Below are 19,206 nucleotides of genomic sequence, written 5' to 3'. Positions count from 1 at the left end.
CAAATGCCATGATCTTCATTTTTTGAATGTTGAGTTTTAAGCCAGCTTTGTCACTCTCCTCTTTCACTCTCATCAAGAGGCTCTTTAGTTCTTCTTCGCTTTCTGCCATAAGGGTGGTGTCATCTGCATGTCTGAGGTTATTGATATTTCTCCCCAAGATCTTGATTCCAGCTTGTGCTTTATCCAGCCCAGCATTTTGCATGATGTACTCCGCATATAAGTTAAATAAGCAAGGTGACAACATACAGCCTTGACATACTCCTTTCCCAATTTGGAACCAGTCTCGTGTTCCATGTCCAGTTCTAACTGCTGCTTCTTGACCTGCATACAGATTTCTCAGGATGCAGGTAAGGTGATCCAGTATTCCCAGACTACCTGGGAGAATTCTCAACAGGTTGTTGTGATCTATACAGTCAAAGGCTTTGGTGCAATAGTCAATAAAGCAGAAGCATATGCAGAGTACGTCATGTGAAATGCCAGGCTGGATGAATCATAAGCTGGAATCAAGATTTCCAGGAGAAATATCAACAACCTCAGATATGCAGGTGATACCACTCTAATGTTATCATTAAGAAAGTGAAGAGGACCTAAAGAGCCTCTTGATGAGAGTAAAAAGGAGAGAGAAAAAACTGGCTTAAAACTCAATATTCAAAAAACAATGATCATGGCATTTGGTCCCATCACTTCATGGCAAATAGATGAGTAAAAAGTATAAGCAGCAATAGATTTTATTTTCTTGGGCTCCAAAATCACTATGGACAGTTGTGCTTGCTTCTTGGAAGGAAAGCTATGACAAACCTAGACAGAGGATTAAAAAGCAGAGTCTTCACTTTGCCAACAAAAGTCTGTATAATCAAAGCTATAGTTTTTCCAGCAGGATGTATGGATATGAGATTTGGACCATGAAGAAGGCCGAGCACTGAAGAATTGATGCTTTCAAATTGTGGTGCTGGAGAAGACTCTTCAGAGTCCCTTGGACAGCAAGGAGATCAAACCAGTCAATCCTAAAGGAATTCTACCCTGAATATTCACTGGAAGGACTGATGCTGAAGCTGAAGCTCCAATACTTTGGCTGAAAAATGCAAAAAATGGACTCACTGGAGAAGGCTGTAACGCTAGGAAAGACTGAAAGCAAAAAGGGTAGGGAGAGGCAGAAGATGAGATGGTTAGACAGCATCACTGACTCAGTGGATGTGGATTGGAGCAAACTCAGGAGATAATGGAAGACAGAGGAGCCTGGTGCAATGTGATCCATGGGATTGCAAAGAGTCAGACATGACTTAGTGAATGAACAACAACAAAATGCTGAGGGATGACTCATTATAAAATGCTTTATAATTACTTTGCCAACAAAGGTCCGTTTAGTCAAGGCTATGGTTTTCCCAGTGGTCATGTATGGATGTGAGAGTTAGACTGTGAAGAAAGCTGAGCACCGAAGAATTGATGCTTTTGAACTGCGGTGTTGGAGAAGACTCTTGAGAGTCCTTTGGACTGCAAGGAGATCCAACTAGTCCATCCTAAAGGAGATCAGTCCTGGATGTTCATTGGAAGGACTGATGTTGAAGCTGAAACTCCAGTACTTTGGCCACCTCATGCGAAGAGTTGACTCATTGGAAAAGACTCTGATGCTGGGAGGGATTGAGGGCAGGAGGAGAAGGGCACGACAGAGGATGAGATGGCTGGATGGCATCACCGACTCGATGGACATGAGTTTGAGTGAACTCTGGGAGTTGGTGATGGACAGGAAGGCCTGGCGTGCTGTGATTCATGGGGTCAAAAAGAGTCAGACACGACTGAGGGACTGAACTGGAAGGGGTCACACGACAAGAAAGAGATAGACAGCCACCTGGGTATCACCATCATGGTGATAGAGATAGACAGGATGGAGGAAGCTGATACATTCCCATGTTAAACACCAGCAAACACACTTTGATATTGAAGGTTATGAGAAAGGAAGCAAGGCCTTGAAGAAGGATGAAGTCTATTCCATAGTAATTTCTGAGAACAAATGGACCCTCCCATGAGTTTGCTGTAGGTTAGATGGGATTCTGGCTGAATAAAGTGCTAAAATACATGAGCTCTGGTGGTCATCCTTTGTTTTTGTGCAAGGAGTCAGGAGTTTCCTGTCTTGAAATTTCTATTATTCCATACATATATAAAAATGAACACCAAGGAAGAGGAAGGACAGAATTGGTACCAAGGGGCTAAATACCCACGAAAACAGAAACTAAAGTTACACAAACCACTCCAGTCTCCATCTGGATGAAACTAGAAAAATGTTTCAAACATCACTAAGGAAGCATATTATAATCATTAGCGCCTCTGGCTTCTGCAACTCTAATTTAACAATCTGCTTGGTTTACAAACTACAGAGAAAAAAAGTCCTGATCCATCACTGTTTGAAAACTATTAATAGCTCTTGACATAAAATAGAGATTTCAACCACAGTGCATTAAAAATAAAGTAAATCACTGGAAAAAAAATGGATGATACAAAAACTTTGGGGACACTTACTGAAGTCCATGGCATGTCGATAATGCCACAAATGAGGCAGGATTTCCTCGGATGTGGCCCTGGTAGTAACAGTGTTCTCCTCCCTGAAAGCAGAAATAGAGAATATAAACCTTTGCCATCACAAAGAGAATCAGCCACATCATTTCACAGTCTTCTACCCACACTGCACCTTCATGTGCAACGGTCTGTACAATGTTTCATTATCCAGATTAGTATTATCAAACCATTTCTAACAGAATTATTCATAAGCACTCCCAGTGAGCTGACTCCAAATCAAAAGATAAGGAAATAAAAGTTGACTTAAATTTCCTTTTATGTAGGTGATAGATGTAACAAAGAAACACATATTGAAATGCATATGTGACCCCCAGCACCAGGAAGAGTTCAGTGAGCTATTTCCCTAGTTGAGTTCCCCTGAGGAACTCAACCTTGCATGCATGCATGTTAAGTCACTTCAATTGTGTCTGACTCTTGGCAACCTTATGGACTTGTAGCCCTCCAGGCTCCTCTGTCCATGGGATTCTCCAGGCAAGATCACTGGAGTGGGTTGCCATGGCCTCCTCCAAGGGATCTTACAGACCCAGGGATTGAACCCATGTCTCTTTATGTTTCTTGCGTTGAGAGGCAGGTTCTTTACTGATAGCACCACCTGGAAAGCTCACTCAACACTGAGTAGCAGCAAAATGACAATTTTCTCAACATTAAGCAAAATGAATACAAATCATCTGAGAGTTACTAAATTAAATTAATGGAGGAAAATGCCCTCTTTCATAGAGTTTATATTAAAACTTGACAACTTTATGATATTCTTTTCTCCAACTAGGAATGGCTTTACTGGTATGCAGTCCAGAGCAGGGTCTAAATTGAGAACTTTCTTCTACCAGCAAGTCACATTAACTAAATTTCACCAAGAGACTCATTTCTTTGAATTAAGTATTCCTGGAAATGTTAGCAGGGTAGAGCCTCTGACATCTCAAGGTGGTACCCTAGTCTAGATGCTGGCTACTCAAGAGTGTGGTCTAGAAAACAGCACCAGCACTGGCACCAACAGAAGCACGTCAGAAATGCAGAATCCCAGGCCCCACCTCAGTGGATCAGAATCGGCATTTTAACAAAGCACACAATAGTAAAAAATCCACCTGTCAATGCAGGAGATGGAAGAGACGTGGGTTCAATCTCTGGATCAGGAAGATCCCCTGGAGAAAGAAATGGCAACCCACTCCAGTATTCTTGCCTGGAGAATCCCATGGACAGAGGAGCCTGGCAAGCTACAGTCCATGGTGTCGCAAAAAGTCAGACACAACTGAGTGACTGAGGACACATTGGAGCACTAGGTGATTCATATGCACAATAAAATTTGAGAAGCACAGGTCTAAATGACCTTTCTCATTCCCCCACTAATTGCTCATTCCCTCAGGAGCTGAAAGCTTCTAGTTCAACTGGCTCACTGAGATGTGAAATAGTGACGTAAGGACTAAAGGAATGGGTGTTTAAAGGGGCAAATGTTATCTACTTCACAATCTGTCTTAAGGACTAACCCTACTTAAAAGACACAGTGCTTGACAAGTGCAGAGGAGAGAACAGGAAGATATAGTAATGGAACAACGGTGACGATATTATCTTCACTGCAATTCTGGGGAAGGCAGCCTGTTTCTCCTCATGAGATAATCCCAAGAATAGGGCGAAGTTCAGCTTTGCTGGGGGACAAAGAGCAGGCAGGAAGGCACACAGTGCGAGCCCTGACACCTCCAAATTCCCATGGAGTCTCTGGGCATCATGAACTGAGGACTGGGGTTGGACTGGATGGAAGGTAAGATAGGGAAGTGCTTCAGGTGTGGTTCTGACAACAGATGGAACCCAGAAGGCCATAGACTTATGGGCAGAAATGAAGTCAAGCCGTGACTTCCAGGATAGGGTTGGTTTAGATGTTAACAGCTCGAGCTATCAACTCCTTCACTTATTAGTCAAACAAGCTCAAGCAAATCACAGAGCCTCCCTGTGTAATAATCACATAAGGCTGTTCAGAGGAATAAAGAGCTAACATGCATTAAGGGCTTAGGATAATGCTTGGCACTTGGTACACACTCAGTAAATGTTTTCTACTATTATAATTACTGTGTGTCACTTATTGTCCTCCTCATTTTACACACACAATCTCCCTATCCTCACATCACTTCTACAAAGAAATACTGTCCCCTCTATTTCACATAGGAGGTCACAGTCTCTGAGAGTCAAGGTTGTCTGCTTGGGAAGTTGCCAAGTCGGGGTGCAAACTTTGTGTGAATGTGTGAATGTAACATCTATGTCCTTTCCCATATACTACTTATGAGTTGGACCTAGAAGCTCTGAGCTATGCAGTGCAAATCTAAGCTTTTCCTAGGCTGTTTTTGTTTTGCTTGTTTGTGTGTGTGTGTGTGTGTGTGTGTGTGTCTTCTTTATTTTTTGGAGTAGCAGCGGGGGAGTAAATTTAACAGATTTTAAATTCACTCTGTTGGGCGTTTGGACTGGTGAACTACCCACAAGATTAGTGGAAGAGAGGTTATTATGCTTCAGATGACCTTGATTTCCTGGACACATCTGATTGGGCTAGAAATCGAAACTTTAGCATTTGATTGTATGTGTGCGCTCAGTCATGTCCTACTCTTCGCAGCTCTTTGTAGCCTGCCAGGCTCCTCTGTCCATGGAATTTTCCAGGCAAGAATACTGGAGTGGGTTGCCATTTCCTCCTCCAGCAGAATCCTCCTGACCCAGGGATTGAACCTGCGTCTCCTGCATCGGCACGGGGATTCTTTACCACTGCATCGCCTGGGAAGCCAAGCATTTGATTGGCCAGACACGAAGACCAACAGTCAATGGGGTGACCTGGAAAGAGAATTCTACCTAAAAGTACTTCTTTACATTGGATACTGACTAAACAAACCAATGAGATCTTCTCTCATAGAGGTCTAACACTCACAGTGAAAAGTAGCTAGAAAGACAGTAGAAACAAAGATGAATGGTAATCACAAAATTACGGTACCAGATGAGGGAACAATGGAAGTTGACAGGTCATTCTATGCAGGGAAAATATATCAGAGTTAAAGGCATACAAAACATATTTTATAAATTACTAGTTTTCTTTAAAATGCCAACTTTGGAAACATGTTAATTAAATCATTAAAAAGGACAAAGAATTTATGTTTTGAAACAATCCTTCATTATACTGGGGTTAAACAGATGAGTAGATAATAGAAAAAAAATCTTTCACTAATTTTCTGGTTCTGAAAAATAGGAGTCAATCCAAAAACAGCATATGATCATGATCCATCTGCACAAAAACCTAACAAATGAAGTGAAGAGCTCAATATGGTTGAATCATTATCAAATATTTTCATGACACTTCAAGAAAAGCATAAACACCAGGGGGGCTGTTCTCCATTTAGACTATTATCATTCAAATCTTGAGGCTCTCAACCAGCATTATCTGTAATTTTCCAAATAACAGTGGAAATTAATTTTTGTTGCAATTTTTTTCAGGAATTATTTGCCATAAATCAATAATTATTTCAACTTAGAACTAAAATAGTTTTCTTTTTTCCTTTAATATGCCTGGAAATATTTCTTAGTCCAGAATAGAGGCCTTAATATTTAAATGCTCCTGTCATTTATATAAATCTATTGTTAAATTATTAAAATAAATAAATAAATTTAATAGATTTTTGCTTTTAAATAAGTATTGTTATCCACTGTTTATAAGATAATAAATACTTATGGCAACAATCCTAAGAATTCAGGAGTACAGGACAAAGAGTAAAAATATCCCCTTCCTACACACTGTCCAGGCTGCAATTGCCACCTAAAAGGTAAATACTTTTACCTTTTTTGTGTACCACAGATTTTGTGTCCTACATCAGGAATCATCTATGCATATTTAGGGAATTGTACATATACATAAATAAACATATATTCTTTCAGTGCACATATAGTTTATACAACCCACGCTGCTCTGCCACTTGATTTCTTTTTTTTCTTAAGGTAACCCTGACATCAATCTCATTCCTTCAATGAAGGCAGAATACTCCATCACAGGAGTGAACCATAATTCATTCAAACAAACCTGTACAATTGGATGGTTAGGTTACTGCAACAAACATCCTTTCATATATTTTTTGGTGCACTTCTGTTAGCATGTATGTAGGCTAGACTACCAGATGTGGCCTGGAAGGTCAAAGAATACGTGCACTTAAAATTTTAGTGGATGTTTTAAAGGAGAAATATAATTGTATTCCATTATACGTATCTGTTTTAAAAATTGCTTTGCATTTAAAGATAATAAAATACACTTTATTGAAAATTTTATATTTCAATAGAGACTAACACGTAAGCCAACTTACTCAAATCTTACCAATAATAAAGGTTCTCCATATCTTCATACGACTTTCTTGAGGAAACAGATGCTTTATGGAAGTAGATCTTATATAAATAATAACCAAAGACAGATGTTGTAAAAAAAGAAAAAAGCCAGCACATCCCAGTAGACTTCAGCTCTTTATTCAACTGCCAGTCATGGCTTTATTCCTTACTATCTCTTTGTTCCAGTAATCCATTGTCCTTGAAACTTTCCTCATACTACTTGATTTAATAACATAGTCATAATAGTACAGATGTTTAGTTTTAGATCATTAGATAGTCGTAGCTAAAAAATTATCCACCTCTACAAAAATGAACTACATATTAGTTCACATGTCATATTGGTTTCTATTTCCTGGGGGAAGAAAAGCTTATTGCAAATTTAATTCTAGGGAAGTAAAAATAATCATTTATTTGAAAAAGTCAAAGACAAACCACATTTTTATTAAGCAGACAGAAAGATCTCAAAAGAAAAGTAGAATTTACTATAAATAGGATGAGATGATTATGCATGAAAGTTACTCAGCCTGGGTTATAAAACTATGAAAACTTAGTAAGGAAAACCGATTCCAGTAACAGCCACAAGGCCATGGTCATTTGCTCTCAATCCAGATCCTCACAGGAAATTACACCTTTATCAGCTCCAACATGGACTAGGGTCACCTTTTCCAAAAAGTCTTCTCAAATTCCCTCCTCCTCATAAAATGAAACTTCCGCGTGCTTCATCCAGCCTGGCATTGCATTTCACATGATGCACTCTGCATATAAGTTAAATAAACAGGGTGACAATATGCAGCCCTGATGTACTGCATGAAGCACAAACTGGTATCAAGATTGCCAGGAGAAATATCAATAACCTCAGATACGCAGATGATGTCACCCTTATGGCAGAAAGGGAGAAAGAACTAAAGAGCCTCTTGATGAAAGTGAGAGAGGAGAGTGAAAATGCTGGCTTAAAACTCAATATTCAAAAAACAAAGATAATGATATCCATCCCATCACTTCATGGCAAATAGATGGAGAAACAATGAAACAGTGACAGACTTTATGTTCTTGGGCTCCAAAATCACTGCAGATGGTGAGTGCAGTCATGAAATTAAAAGATGCTTGGTCCTTGGAAGAAAAGCTATGACCAACCTAGACAGCATATTAAAAAGCAGAGACATTTCTTTGCTGAAAAAGCTCCATCTAGTCAAAGCTATGGTTTTTCCAGTAGTCATGTATGAATGTGAGAGTTGGACTATAAAGAAAGCTGAGCACCAAAGCACTGATGCTGTTGAACTGTAGTGTTGGAGAAGACTCTTGAGAGTCCCTTGGACTGTAAGGAGATCAAACCAGCCACTGTTTCCCCATCTATTTGCTATAAAGTGATGGGACTGGATGCCATGATCTTAGTTTTCTGAATGTTGAGTTTTAAGCCAACTTTTTCATTCTCCTCTTTCACTTTCATCAAGAGGCTCTTTAGTTCTTTGTCACTTTCTGCCATAAGGGTGGTGTCCTCTGCGTATCTGAGGTTATTGATATTTCTCCCGGCAATCTTGATTCCAGCGTGTGCTTCCTCCAGCCCAGAATTTCTCATGATGTACTCTGCATATAAGTTAAATAAGCAGGGTGACAATATACAGCCTTGACATACTTCTTTTCCTATTTGGAACCAGTCTGTTGCTCCACGTCCAGTTCTAACTGTTGCTTCCTGACCTGCATACAGATTTCTCAAGAGGTGGGTCAGGTGGTCTGGTATGCCCAGGCCATCCCCAGGTAGAAGATAGCAGAAAGACTGAGATGTTTTGAATCATCATCTGAAGAATGAAAGTGTTAGCCATATCCTGGGCCTTCTGCTTGGTGATAAATGTACTATTTCATGATGACTGATGAATGTGAGAAAATGTAGATCGAAAGTGAGCCTTCTCACCCATGTACGTCTGATGCAGAGTCAAGTCTCCTTCTGTTGGTGGTTCTTAAAGAGTCATGTCCAGCCCCAAAGCATCAGCTTGTTAGAAATGCAGATTGTCAAGCCTCTCCCCAGACACACTCAATTGGAGGCTGGAGAAGCTCTCAGGTGACTTCCCTGCACTCTAAAATTTGAAAACAACTGCTTTTCACTACATCTGCCTCTGCATTCTAAAACTCCTCGTTTATTGAGCTCTCTGAAATCTTACACTAGTTCCTGAGCAGATTCTATTATAACTGAAGCATTAAGAATATAAACAGCCATGGCTCTTCTCTACTTCTTCTCTTGTTATTCCCGAACAGCTGGTTTTATCAGAAACAAAATGGAGGGGGGAGGGAGAAACAAGAATATGTGAGGATTTTACCATGTACAGACAGGAAAGAACAAAGCTACTTTTGGTAGGTGCTGGTAAGATGGTACCACACAGGATGCTTTGACCAGGACTAAAAGGGACAGAGCAATCAACGTCCCATTAGCCTGTAACTAAGGGGTCTCCCAGGATGCGGGTCATTCAGTGCAGTAGCTGTGAAAGTCACAGGCAAATCAGTATGAGTTTAGTCATTCTAAAAGGGACAGATTAGTGCAGACATTTCCAGACCGAAACACCAGCCTGTAACCCTTGTGATCCTGCTGTCCTCCCTGAGTCACAGCTCTCTCCCCTCCTTGGTGGGCACCTGGTCCAGGACCAGCTTCTGCCTTGCAGATCAGACATCCTCCTGCATAAGTGAGATCCCTGCTCACACTAGAAGTTCACCACCCTGGACTCACATTAGTGTCACATTACTGGCACAAGGGAAGCTTCTTATAAAAGATCAAAACTTACTCCATGCCATTTATATCAGGACCTCTAGGGAAGAAACCTGAGCATTTTTTTTTTAACTGCCCAGATGACTCCAACATGCTGCCTTAGGCTGAGAAGCTATGCTCTAGCCTATTCCCCTTTGCAGGAACTGAAGACCTGCCCCTGAACTCGACTGCACCCTAAATTTCTCCCAGGCATGTGCACTGACCAGACCTTTGTTAGTGGCTGCGAAGCTGGAACCTGTTTCACCAGCTGCTTGTTTACAATAGCCTCTTCCCAATTTCCCCCTGATTGGCACTGACATGATGAACCTGCCCTCCCCTCAACCTTGCCTCTCCCTCTCAATAGTGAGAAATGACATTTTAAAGTCAGGAAAATCTCGAGCCTCCCTAGAGTCATTAGGATGAAGGAAATTCCTAGAAAAGCTAAATTTTACATTGGAGAGGATCCAGCAACTTATCCTGATTAAAATGTATAACCTGGGATTATATAGACTCAGACTGGATTCATAAAAGGGACATAGGTTAAACATCTGTTCAGTTACACAGTGTAAGGATATCTGATTCCATAGGCTCCCTAAGGGAAACAGAGAGAAAAACAATCTCATCTCATTTTACAGTAAATTAAAGTTAAATAATGCTAACACACGGTTGGTAATTCATGGATCTTCACTATTGTGTGCCAAAATCTTTACCAATTCATGCCAAAACAAGAAAAAAGTGCAATTCAGTCAATTTTTTATAAAGTTAAAAGTAATTTTCATATGACTGTCCTTTGTTCTGAGATTTGCTCTTGTCTTCACTTTGATTATAAAGATTATCCATTTTAATTTTAATAGCCTTTTTATTTTGAAATAATTTCAGATTCCCAGAAAAGTTCCAAAGATGGTGCAGAAAGTTCTTGCATATCTATCACTCGATTTCTCCTGTTGTTATCACCTTACATCACCTGAGAACATTTGTCAAAAACTGAAAGACTGACATGGTATGTTACTGATTATGAGGTTCTGAACATTTATATTTCACTAGTGTTTCCATTAATTTCTTCTTTCTGTTTCAGGATCCAGTCCAGGTTACCATATTGCATTAGTTGTTATATACATTCTTTTTGAACTGGTAGCAATGGTAAATATGATTTAGGTATTCTGAAGGCACTGTTTCCATATATGGCAAAATAAAAAGATTGGCAACCCTATACTGATCTAAAATTTGTTTTGTTTGTGTGTGTGTGTGTGTGTGTGTGTGTGTACTCAGTCATGTCTGACTCTTTTCAGCCCTATGGACTATAGCTCACCAGGCTCCTCTGTCCATGGAGTTTTCCAGGCAAGAATACTGGAGTGGGTTGCCATTTCCTACTCCAGGGGATGTTCCCAATTCAGGGATTGAACATGCATCTCTTGTGTCTTCTGCTTTGGCAGGTGGGGTGGATTCTTTACCACTGAGCCACCTGGGAAATAGAAGTCCAGGATCAGGAGTATGAATGAATACTTCCTAGACTCTACTCTACTCTCACTGTAGATTTCAAAATACTTTTTTTTAAACTACCCTTATATGTCCTGTGCTGGGCTCAGTCGCTCAGTCATTTCAACTCTCGGCAACCCCATGGACTGTAGCCCACCAGGCTCCTCTGCCCATGGGGATTCTCCAGGCAAAAATAAAGGAGTGGGTTGCCATGCCCTCTTCCAAGGGATCTTCCCAACCCAGCGATCAAACCCATGTCTCCTACATTGCAGGCAGGTTGTTTACTGTCTGAGCCACCAGGAAAGCCCAAGAATACTTGAGTGGGTAGCCTATCCCTTCTCCAGGGGAACACCCTTATACAAACAGGGTTAATTTAAATGACTAACTAAAACACAATTTTTAATATAATCCATGGAAATAATTTTTGAAAGGTTACTCAATAACACTTTGCTATAATATTAATAACAATCTCGGATTCCTCATTGCCCAGGATTGTCCTGGACAATCCTTTCAAGGATGTTTGCATAGTGGAAAGCCTTTGAAGATAGAGAGATGTCTCCCTCTAGAGCAAAGAGCAAGTATGTTTACTTCCTATGATAAAAGATTCAGGTTTTTCAAAATCAGAATTTCTCTAGTAACACAACAGACTGTGTGTGCAGGTGTCACCTGGCCCTTTTCCTCGGTCACCCTCTAGGGATCGAGGCTCCAGATACAAGTATAAGAAAATGTTGATGTTCTGGCTACTTCTATTGCCATGAGAACAAAGTTCTTTGTCTTTGACCCAGGATCTCTTGTCTTCTGCCAGCATAGATGAAACTGCAACAGCCTAACTTGTTGATTTGTAAGTAGGATAAAATCTCAGACCCTCACAGTTGTTGAATCTTGAATTTCCATTTTCCCCTAAAAATTAGGTTTGTTAACAAGGAGTCTCCATTCCCACATTCCCGTTTTCCCATAGGATACAAATTAGCTGCAAACGAATAAGACACACATTGTCCATCTTATTATAGCTAGCCTGTCTCTCACTTATGCCATGGGTTGGTATCTTTGGACATTTGTGTTTGCCATTCCATTCCAGGGTACAAGTGTTTGCTGCTGCTGCTAAGTCACTTCAGTCGTATCTGACTCTGTGCAACCCCACAGACGGCAGCCCACCAGGCTCCCCCGTCCCTGGGATTCTCCAGGCAAGAACATTGGAGTGGATTGCCATTTCCTTCTCCAGTGCATGAAAGTGAAAGGTGAAAGTGAAGTTGCTCAGTCGTGTCCGACTCTTAGCGACCCCATGGACTGCAGCCTACCAGGCTCCTCCGTCCATAGATTTTCTACGCAAGAGTACTGGAGTGGGGTACAAGTGTTTGAGCTGTATCCAAATTATCAGCTCATTCCAACATCTAAAGGTAAATGATTCTTAAAAAATCTCTGCACTGCTTTAATACTCATTGATAAGCACTTGCAGATTAAACATCAACCAAAAAACATTTTAAAAATTAAAAGGAGACAAATCTAGCTAACAAGAGAGAATAATTTTATTTAAAAGATGCATGTACCTATGGCTGATTCATGTTGACATATGGCAGAAATCAACACAATATTGTAAAGCAATTATCCTTCAGTTAAAAATCAAGTGTTTAAAAAAACATGCATGGTTAAGAATATTGTTGCAGCAAACATTCTTAAATATTTCAGCAAAAGTTTCCATAAGAAAGGAGAAAAGAGAGAACTAGAAAGCCACTGGATATGTTAATAAATAAAAGTGATAAAGAAAAGAGCTTCTTTTTGGAAAATGGTGAACACCACAGAAAATAGGGACCGTAGAGTTCTCGAGTTAAAAAAAAAATTACAGATCCAGTGAATTTAAAATCTATTTTTATTGTTGTGCAGGAATCTGTCCTTATACTGTTTTCCCTTGGGTAATGTTAGCTGTTGAAAACAAAACATGAAAACAGGGATAGGTTCCCAGGAGTTAAAGCTCCCAAGTATCCTAAGTAAACAATTGTTACCATCTTTTGAGATGCAATCTATTTTTCAAAAAGACTTACTCCCTCTCCTCTCATATGTAGGCTCAGGCACTTACAGCACATACTCCAATTATTTTTACATTAAGACCTCCATAACAAATTAGCAAAACCTGGGTAGCTTAAAACAAAAACACTTCATTCTCTCACAGAACTGCAGATGGGAATCTGAAATCAAGGTATTGGCAGAGCCATACTCTCTAGAGAAAATTCCTTCCTTACTTCTTCCTAAATTCCAATGGTTGCCAACAAGTTCCCAGTGTTCCTTGGCTTGAAGCTGTATCCTCTAATCTCTGCCACCATCTTCACATGGCATTCTTCCTGTGTCTCTGTATCTAAACTTCCCTCTTATACAGATAACAGTCATGGATTAGGGTTCTCCTCTTAACTTGATCAAGTCTGAAAAGATCCTGTTGGCAAAAAAGACTACATTCACAGGTACCAGGGGATATGACTTTTGTGGGGACATTATTCAACACAGTACAAATTCTCATCTCTTTTCAAGTAACCACGTGAATTTTTTTATTCATGATCCAGAGATGTTGATTCTAAGAAGCTTGGTTCAGTGAAATAAAATGCAAGTGTCTACAGCAGCCCTCACCTAAAAAGATTAACCCATATCTTAATTACCTCTAGCCAGACATTCTACTTTCCCATAGCTTCAATGAATAATACTCATCACCTTTTTACACAAATATACAGTAAACCTGGTAATTCAGCTGGTAAAGAATCCACCTATGATGCAGAAAACCCTGGTTTGATTCCTGGGTCAGGAAGATCCCCCGGAGAAGAGATGGGCTATCCACTCCTGTATTCTTGGGCTTCCCTGATGGCTCAGACAGAAAAGAATCTGCCAGCAATGGGGGAGACTCAAGTTCGATCCCTGGGTTAGGAAGATCCCCTGGAGGAGGACACGGCAAACCCACTCCAGTATTCTTGCCTGGAGAAGCCACATGGACAGAGGGGCCTGGTGGCCACAGTCCATGGGGTCACAAAGAGTCAGACACGACTGAGTGACTAAGCACAACACAGTAAACCTGACCTTCAGTTCTTTTATTAAGTCAAACAGAGCTTTCAAATTGCTTATTTTTAATCAGAGAATAGGCAAGAGAAATTATTTTTCAGCTGTCAGGTAATTGTTTACAGACACACTGATATAACAATGTCTGAGCAGACTATGAAAACATTCTAGGTTCCCACAAAATGCTCCTCAGCAGCAAATTACAGTAAAGCAGAGAGGGTACTTGGCAGGTTCTCTGGGATGCAGTTCTAAATTGAGAGAATGGAAAATCAATGCGAAGCACACACAGTGACTAAATAATTACAAGCTCATGAAATTATAACTCTTTCCAGGAAACTACTGCATTATTGTATTTCAACAAATAATAGATGCTTAAATATATTGCTCTATATGAATTCTTTAGCACAAGACATGCATATTATGTAAAACCTTATTCTATAGCTGATGTTTGAATATCATTGGGGAAGAAATATAATTGTCTAAAAGGCAGTTCTAAAAAATGACAGCATATCCCTAAAATGAAGGAAGAAAAAGATTTTTGTTCCATCTGAAAAGAATAACATTTTTGTTTCTTCTCTTCCTTTTTTTTAATCTAATAATATGTAACTACATGAGGCTTTAAGGTAAAGAAAAAAGACATTGTTTTTCCACTATCTCCTTTAATTTCACTTCCATTCTGTCACCCACCCATTTGCTCTTTAAAAAAAAAAAAGGAAGGATAAACAGGGAAAACTTCTAGCTGCCAAAGCTAGGCTGCATTGCAGCATCTCTTTCTCCTCTTATATCTTGAACCTTAAAAACTGTGTTCAAGAACTCAACACTAGTATTCAATGGTCATTTCTATTTCTCCACGGATGATTTTGAATTAGCCCAAGATTAATTTAAAGATACAAACAAAGGGTTGGCTTACTAAGGACAAACTTCTCAAACAAAGTCCTTTGGGGAGGCAGACTAATATTTAAGGATTTTATCTGTCAAAAAGTGACACTAAATCTGAAAAAAAATTTTCACAGCAATATTTCTATGAGTACATGAGTGTCATTTGCCATTTGGGGGGTATTTTCCTGTACAATGAAGGATGGAGTTGAATTTGGTGGTCTCTAAGGTTTTTCCTGGGTCCACGAATTGCAGTCTATTTTCTTAAATCAAAGATTACAAACTTTCTATTTCTTTTAAATAACCAGGCCGACTTCCAAAGAGTTAATACATTTTACATTGCATTTACCATTAAAAAATTAAACCAACAGTGAAAGATGTGTTTGGAAAATTTTTAAATGTTTCATGTAAAAATTTTAAACAATTTAAAAATTATTTACACAATTTCTATAATTTATGAGTCATAGTATAAAAAGATATACATATTTATAAGCAATGAAAAATGTATGAATCAGAACTTTTAGGAAACTGCTTTTATCATCCTTAGATGCTTACAGAAAAGAAAGATTGATAATTAGTAAGTTATATTTTGGGTTTCCCTGATGGGCTCAGATGGTAAAGAATCAGCCTGCAATATAGGGGACCTTCATTCCATCTCTGGGTCAGGAAGATCCCCTGGAGAGGGGAATGGCAGCTCACTCCAGTATTCTTGCCTGGAGAATTCCATGGACAGAGAAGCCTGGTGGGCTACAGTCCACAGGGTTGCAAAGAGTCTGACACAACTTAATGACTAACACTCACTTTTTTCACTTTTTCAAGTTAAATTTTAGCTCAGTGCATTATGAAAAGAACAAAGGAGAAGTTTTTAAGTAAAAGAAAGTAGGCATTGATAATGAAAGTAAAGCTCATTCTTTGAAACAAACATTTTAATAAACTCAAATAAGATTAACCAAGTAAGAGTAAAGGCACAAATAAAATATAATAAAAATGAAACAGGAGATGCTCTGATACAGAATGATCAGACCTTACCAGACCTTAAAAACCTAAAATGATTTGAAGCAAATTTAGCAAAATACAACATGTATCTACACATGTATCTGTTACCATATTTTATATAACTTCTAATATGTTTGAAACATTTCAAAGTTACTGAAATTTTTATCATAGGTCAACTGCTGGTATTTCATGACTTGAAATTCAAAAGTAATTTAGAAGTGACTCTAAAATACCTTCCAAACACAGCACATGAATATAATCAGTACACAGGATGACCTTAGCATCAGGTGAGCAGATGGAAGCCCTTCATTTTTCCTGTTTATATTCACTGCATCTTTTCACAGCAGGGGGAATAATCTGCTCTCCCAGATCCGTCCAAATTGAACTTCTCCCCACATACTGTTGGGTAAACAGGAGAAATTACCCAATTTCCTAACATGTGACTTACTTCATTCACTTATTTTGTTGTTGTTGTTGTTCAACATATATTTATTGTCTTTGAGGTCCATACATTATGCCAAGAGCTAGGTACGCAGTCCAAGCTCCCCTGGGAGTTTGCTCTTGGAGTAACTTCTCATAGAATGTATAATCTAGGGCATAGAAGATTGCCTTCTTACAGAGCAGGGCATAAAGAAGTGCTGTTGGTGATTGTGATATGCTCCCTGCATCACGAGAAGAATCAGAAACCAGCAGTGAAAATGAGTGGAGGGCACCAAAGACCTATCCAGAAATTCTTTTCAAATTTCCACTTTACCTCAATAACAATTTCAACATGGAACATTTCCCATAACCAAAGCTCGGAGCTACATGTCTGTCTTTCTCATTTAACAGATGAGGAAAAAATGAACCATGGAAGAAATAATTAACTTGTCCAAGGCCACATGAAAATTAATTGGCATATCAGGATATGAATGTAGGTCTATCTATCTCTAAATAGAGGGCCTTCCAGGTGGCATAGGGCTTCCCTAGTAGCTCAGCCAGTAAAGAACCCTCCTGCAATGCAGGAAATCCTGGTTCAATTCCTGGGTCAGGTAGACCTGCTAGAGGAGGGATAGGCTACCCACTCCTGTATTCTTGGGCTTCCCTGGTGGCTCAGCTGGTAAAGAATGTACCTGCAATGTGGGAGACCTGGGCTTTACCCCTGAGTTGGGAAGATTCCCTGGAGAAGGAAATAGCTAACCCACTACAGTATTCTGACCTGGAGAATTCCATGAACTGCATGGGGTCACAAAGAGTTGGTCACAACTGAGCGACTTTCACTTTCCAGGTGGTGCTAGTGGTAAAGAACCTGCCTGCTAATGCAGGAGACATAAGAGACTCAAGTTCAATCCCTAGGTCAGGAAGATCCCCTGAAGGAGCGCATGGAACCCATTTTAGTATTTCTTGCCTGGGGAATCCCATGGACAGAGGAGCCTGGCAAGTTACTGTCCACAGGGTCAGGTTACACAGAGTCGGACACAACTGAAGTGACTCAGCATGCATGCATCTCTAAATATAGCCTCAGGCTCTAAGTTTTACTGCCTCCAAACTACAGATCTATCCTATATTTAGAAACAAATGAAGTGACTAGTTTCATTTATTAATACTAGTGGAGAAAAAATATTGATATTTTAAAAAAATCAGCAATGTAACATGATCTCAAGAAGACAGCATTTACTTTGTCTGAAAAGTCAAATTGCTATGTGGACTACCTATTGACCCCACTCAGAATTATCCAAAAAACCACTCTGCCTTCTAAAGACATTTAGAGGTGCACTTCCAGCTTTTGAGAATATGAAGAGAAGAGAAAACACAGGCATAAAATAATCAGTACATGAAGTCCAAAGGCAGACTTGGTCTTGTTTCCATTAGGTCATACTTGATTGTTTGGGTTGAGGCTCTGCTCAAATATTATACTCCTACCTTCTCTCTATTTTTTTTTAAAATTAATTTTATTGAAGCATAGTTGACTTACAATGTTATGTTAATTTCTCTTGTACAGAAAAGTGATTCAATTATAATATATATATAATTGAATAATTAAGAATTTCTCATATTCTTTTCCATTAAGGGTTATTATAGAATGTTGAATATAGTTTCTGTGCTATATATCCTGTTATTTATATATCCTACATGTAGTAGGTTGCATCTGTTAATCCCCAAATGCCAATCCTTCCTTCTCCTAACCAACCCCCTCCTTGGCAACCACAGATGTATTCTCCATGTCTATCTGTTTCTGTTTCGTAGACAAGTTCTTTTGTGTCATATTTTAGATTCCACATATAAATGATGTCATATAATATTTGTCTTTGTCTGGCTTACTTGACTTAGTACGATAATCTCTAGGTCTATCCATGTTGCTGTAAATGGCATTATTTCAGTCTTTTTTATGGTTATGTAATATTCCTGCAATACAGACCCAGGTTTGATACCTCGGTCAGGAAGATGCCCTAGAGAAGAGAATGGTAACCCACTCCAGTAATCTTGCCTGGAGAATTCCATGGACAGAGGAGCCTGGCGGGCTGCATTCCATGGGATCTCCAAGAGCAATTAACACTCATATATATATATGCCACATTTTCTTTATTCATTCATCTGTTGATGGACATTTAGGCTGTTTCCATGTCTTGGCTATTGTGAATAGTGCTGCTATGAACATACGGATGAATGTTATCTTTTCAAATTATCGTTTTATCAGAAAATATACTTACAAGTGGGATTGTTGCATTATTAGGCAGCTCTAGTTTTAGTTATTTGAGGGACCTCAATAGTGGCTGCACCAATTAACATGCTCACCAACAGTGTAGGTTCTGTCTCTCTTGTACAACTGTCTCCATCTCTTCTTCTGCCCACCCTCTCTGGTTTCTTCCTTTTCCTCTCACGCACCAAGGTCCTGCACATCAAGGCCTCTGGGCCTTTGTACATACTAATTTCACTGTTCCCTTCCCATTTCACCTCCTATTACTTATCATTTAAACGTCAAAGTTTATCTCATTTCCTCAAGGAAGTCTTCCCTAACCAACCAGACTAGATTAGGTCTCCTATCAAACGCTCTCAGAACAATAGAAACCTCTCTTTATGGCACTCTCATAACTGACATTGTAAAAGACCTATTGGTGGTTATTTTCATTATGCCTATCACCTCTACTAAACTATCTGCTTTACAAGGGCAAGAATTATATCATATGTTGTCCACAGCTATC

At 39.4% G+C, this 19,206-nt stretch overlaps 1 protein-coding gene across 4 annotated transcripts in view; it reads right to left on the bottom strand.

Annotated features, from left to right (window-relative positions):
* ADAM22 (ADAM metallopeptidase domain 22) overlaps nt 1-19,206 on the bottom strand; it is a 234,306-nt gene that overhangs the window by 83,001 nt on the left and 132,099 nt on the right. For all 4 annotated transcript variants that reach the window (XM_069588182.1, XM_069588181.1, XM_069588179.1 and 1 more), the window contains exon 5: nt 2,515-2,597. In XM_069588182.1, coding sequence (XP_069444283.1) covers nt 2,515-2,597 — 83 coding nt within the window. The remainder of the gene's footprint in view (nt 1-2,514; nt 2,598-19,206) is intronic.

The sequence above is a fragment of the Ovis canadensis genome, chromosome 4 (assembly GCF_042477335.2).
Source record: "Ovis canadensis isolate MfBH-ARS-UI-01 breed Bighorn chromosome 4, ARS-UI_OviCan_v2, whole genome shotgun sequence".
NCBI classification, from domain to species: domain Eukaryota; kingdom Metazoa; phylum Chordata; class Mammalia; order Artiodactyla; family Bovidae; genus Ovis; species Ovis canadensis.
Note: the sequence above shows the minus strand (reverse complement) of the source record. Positions and strands in the feature narration are given on the sequence as shown.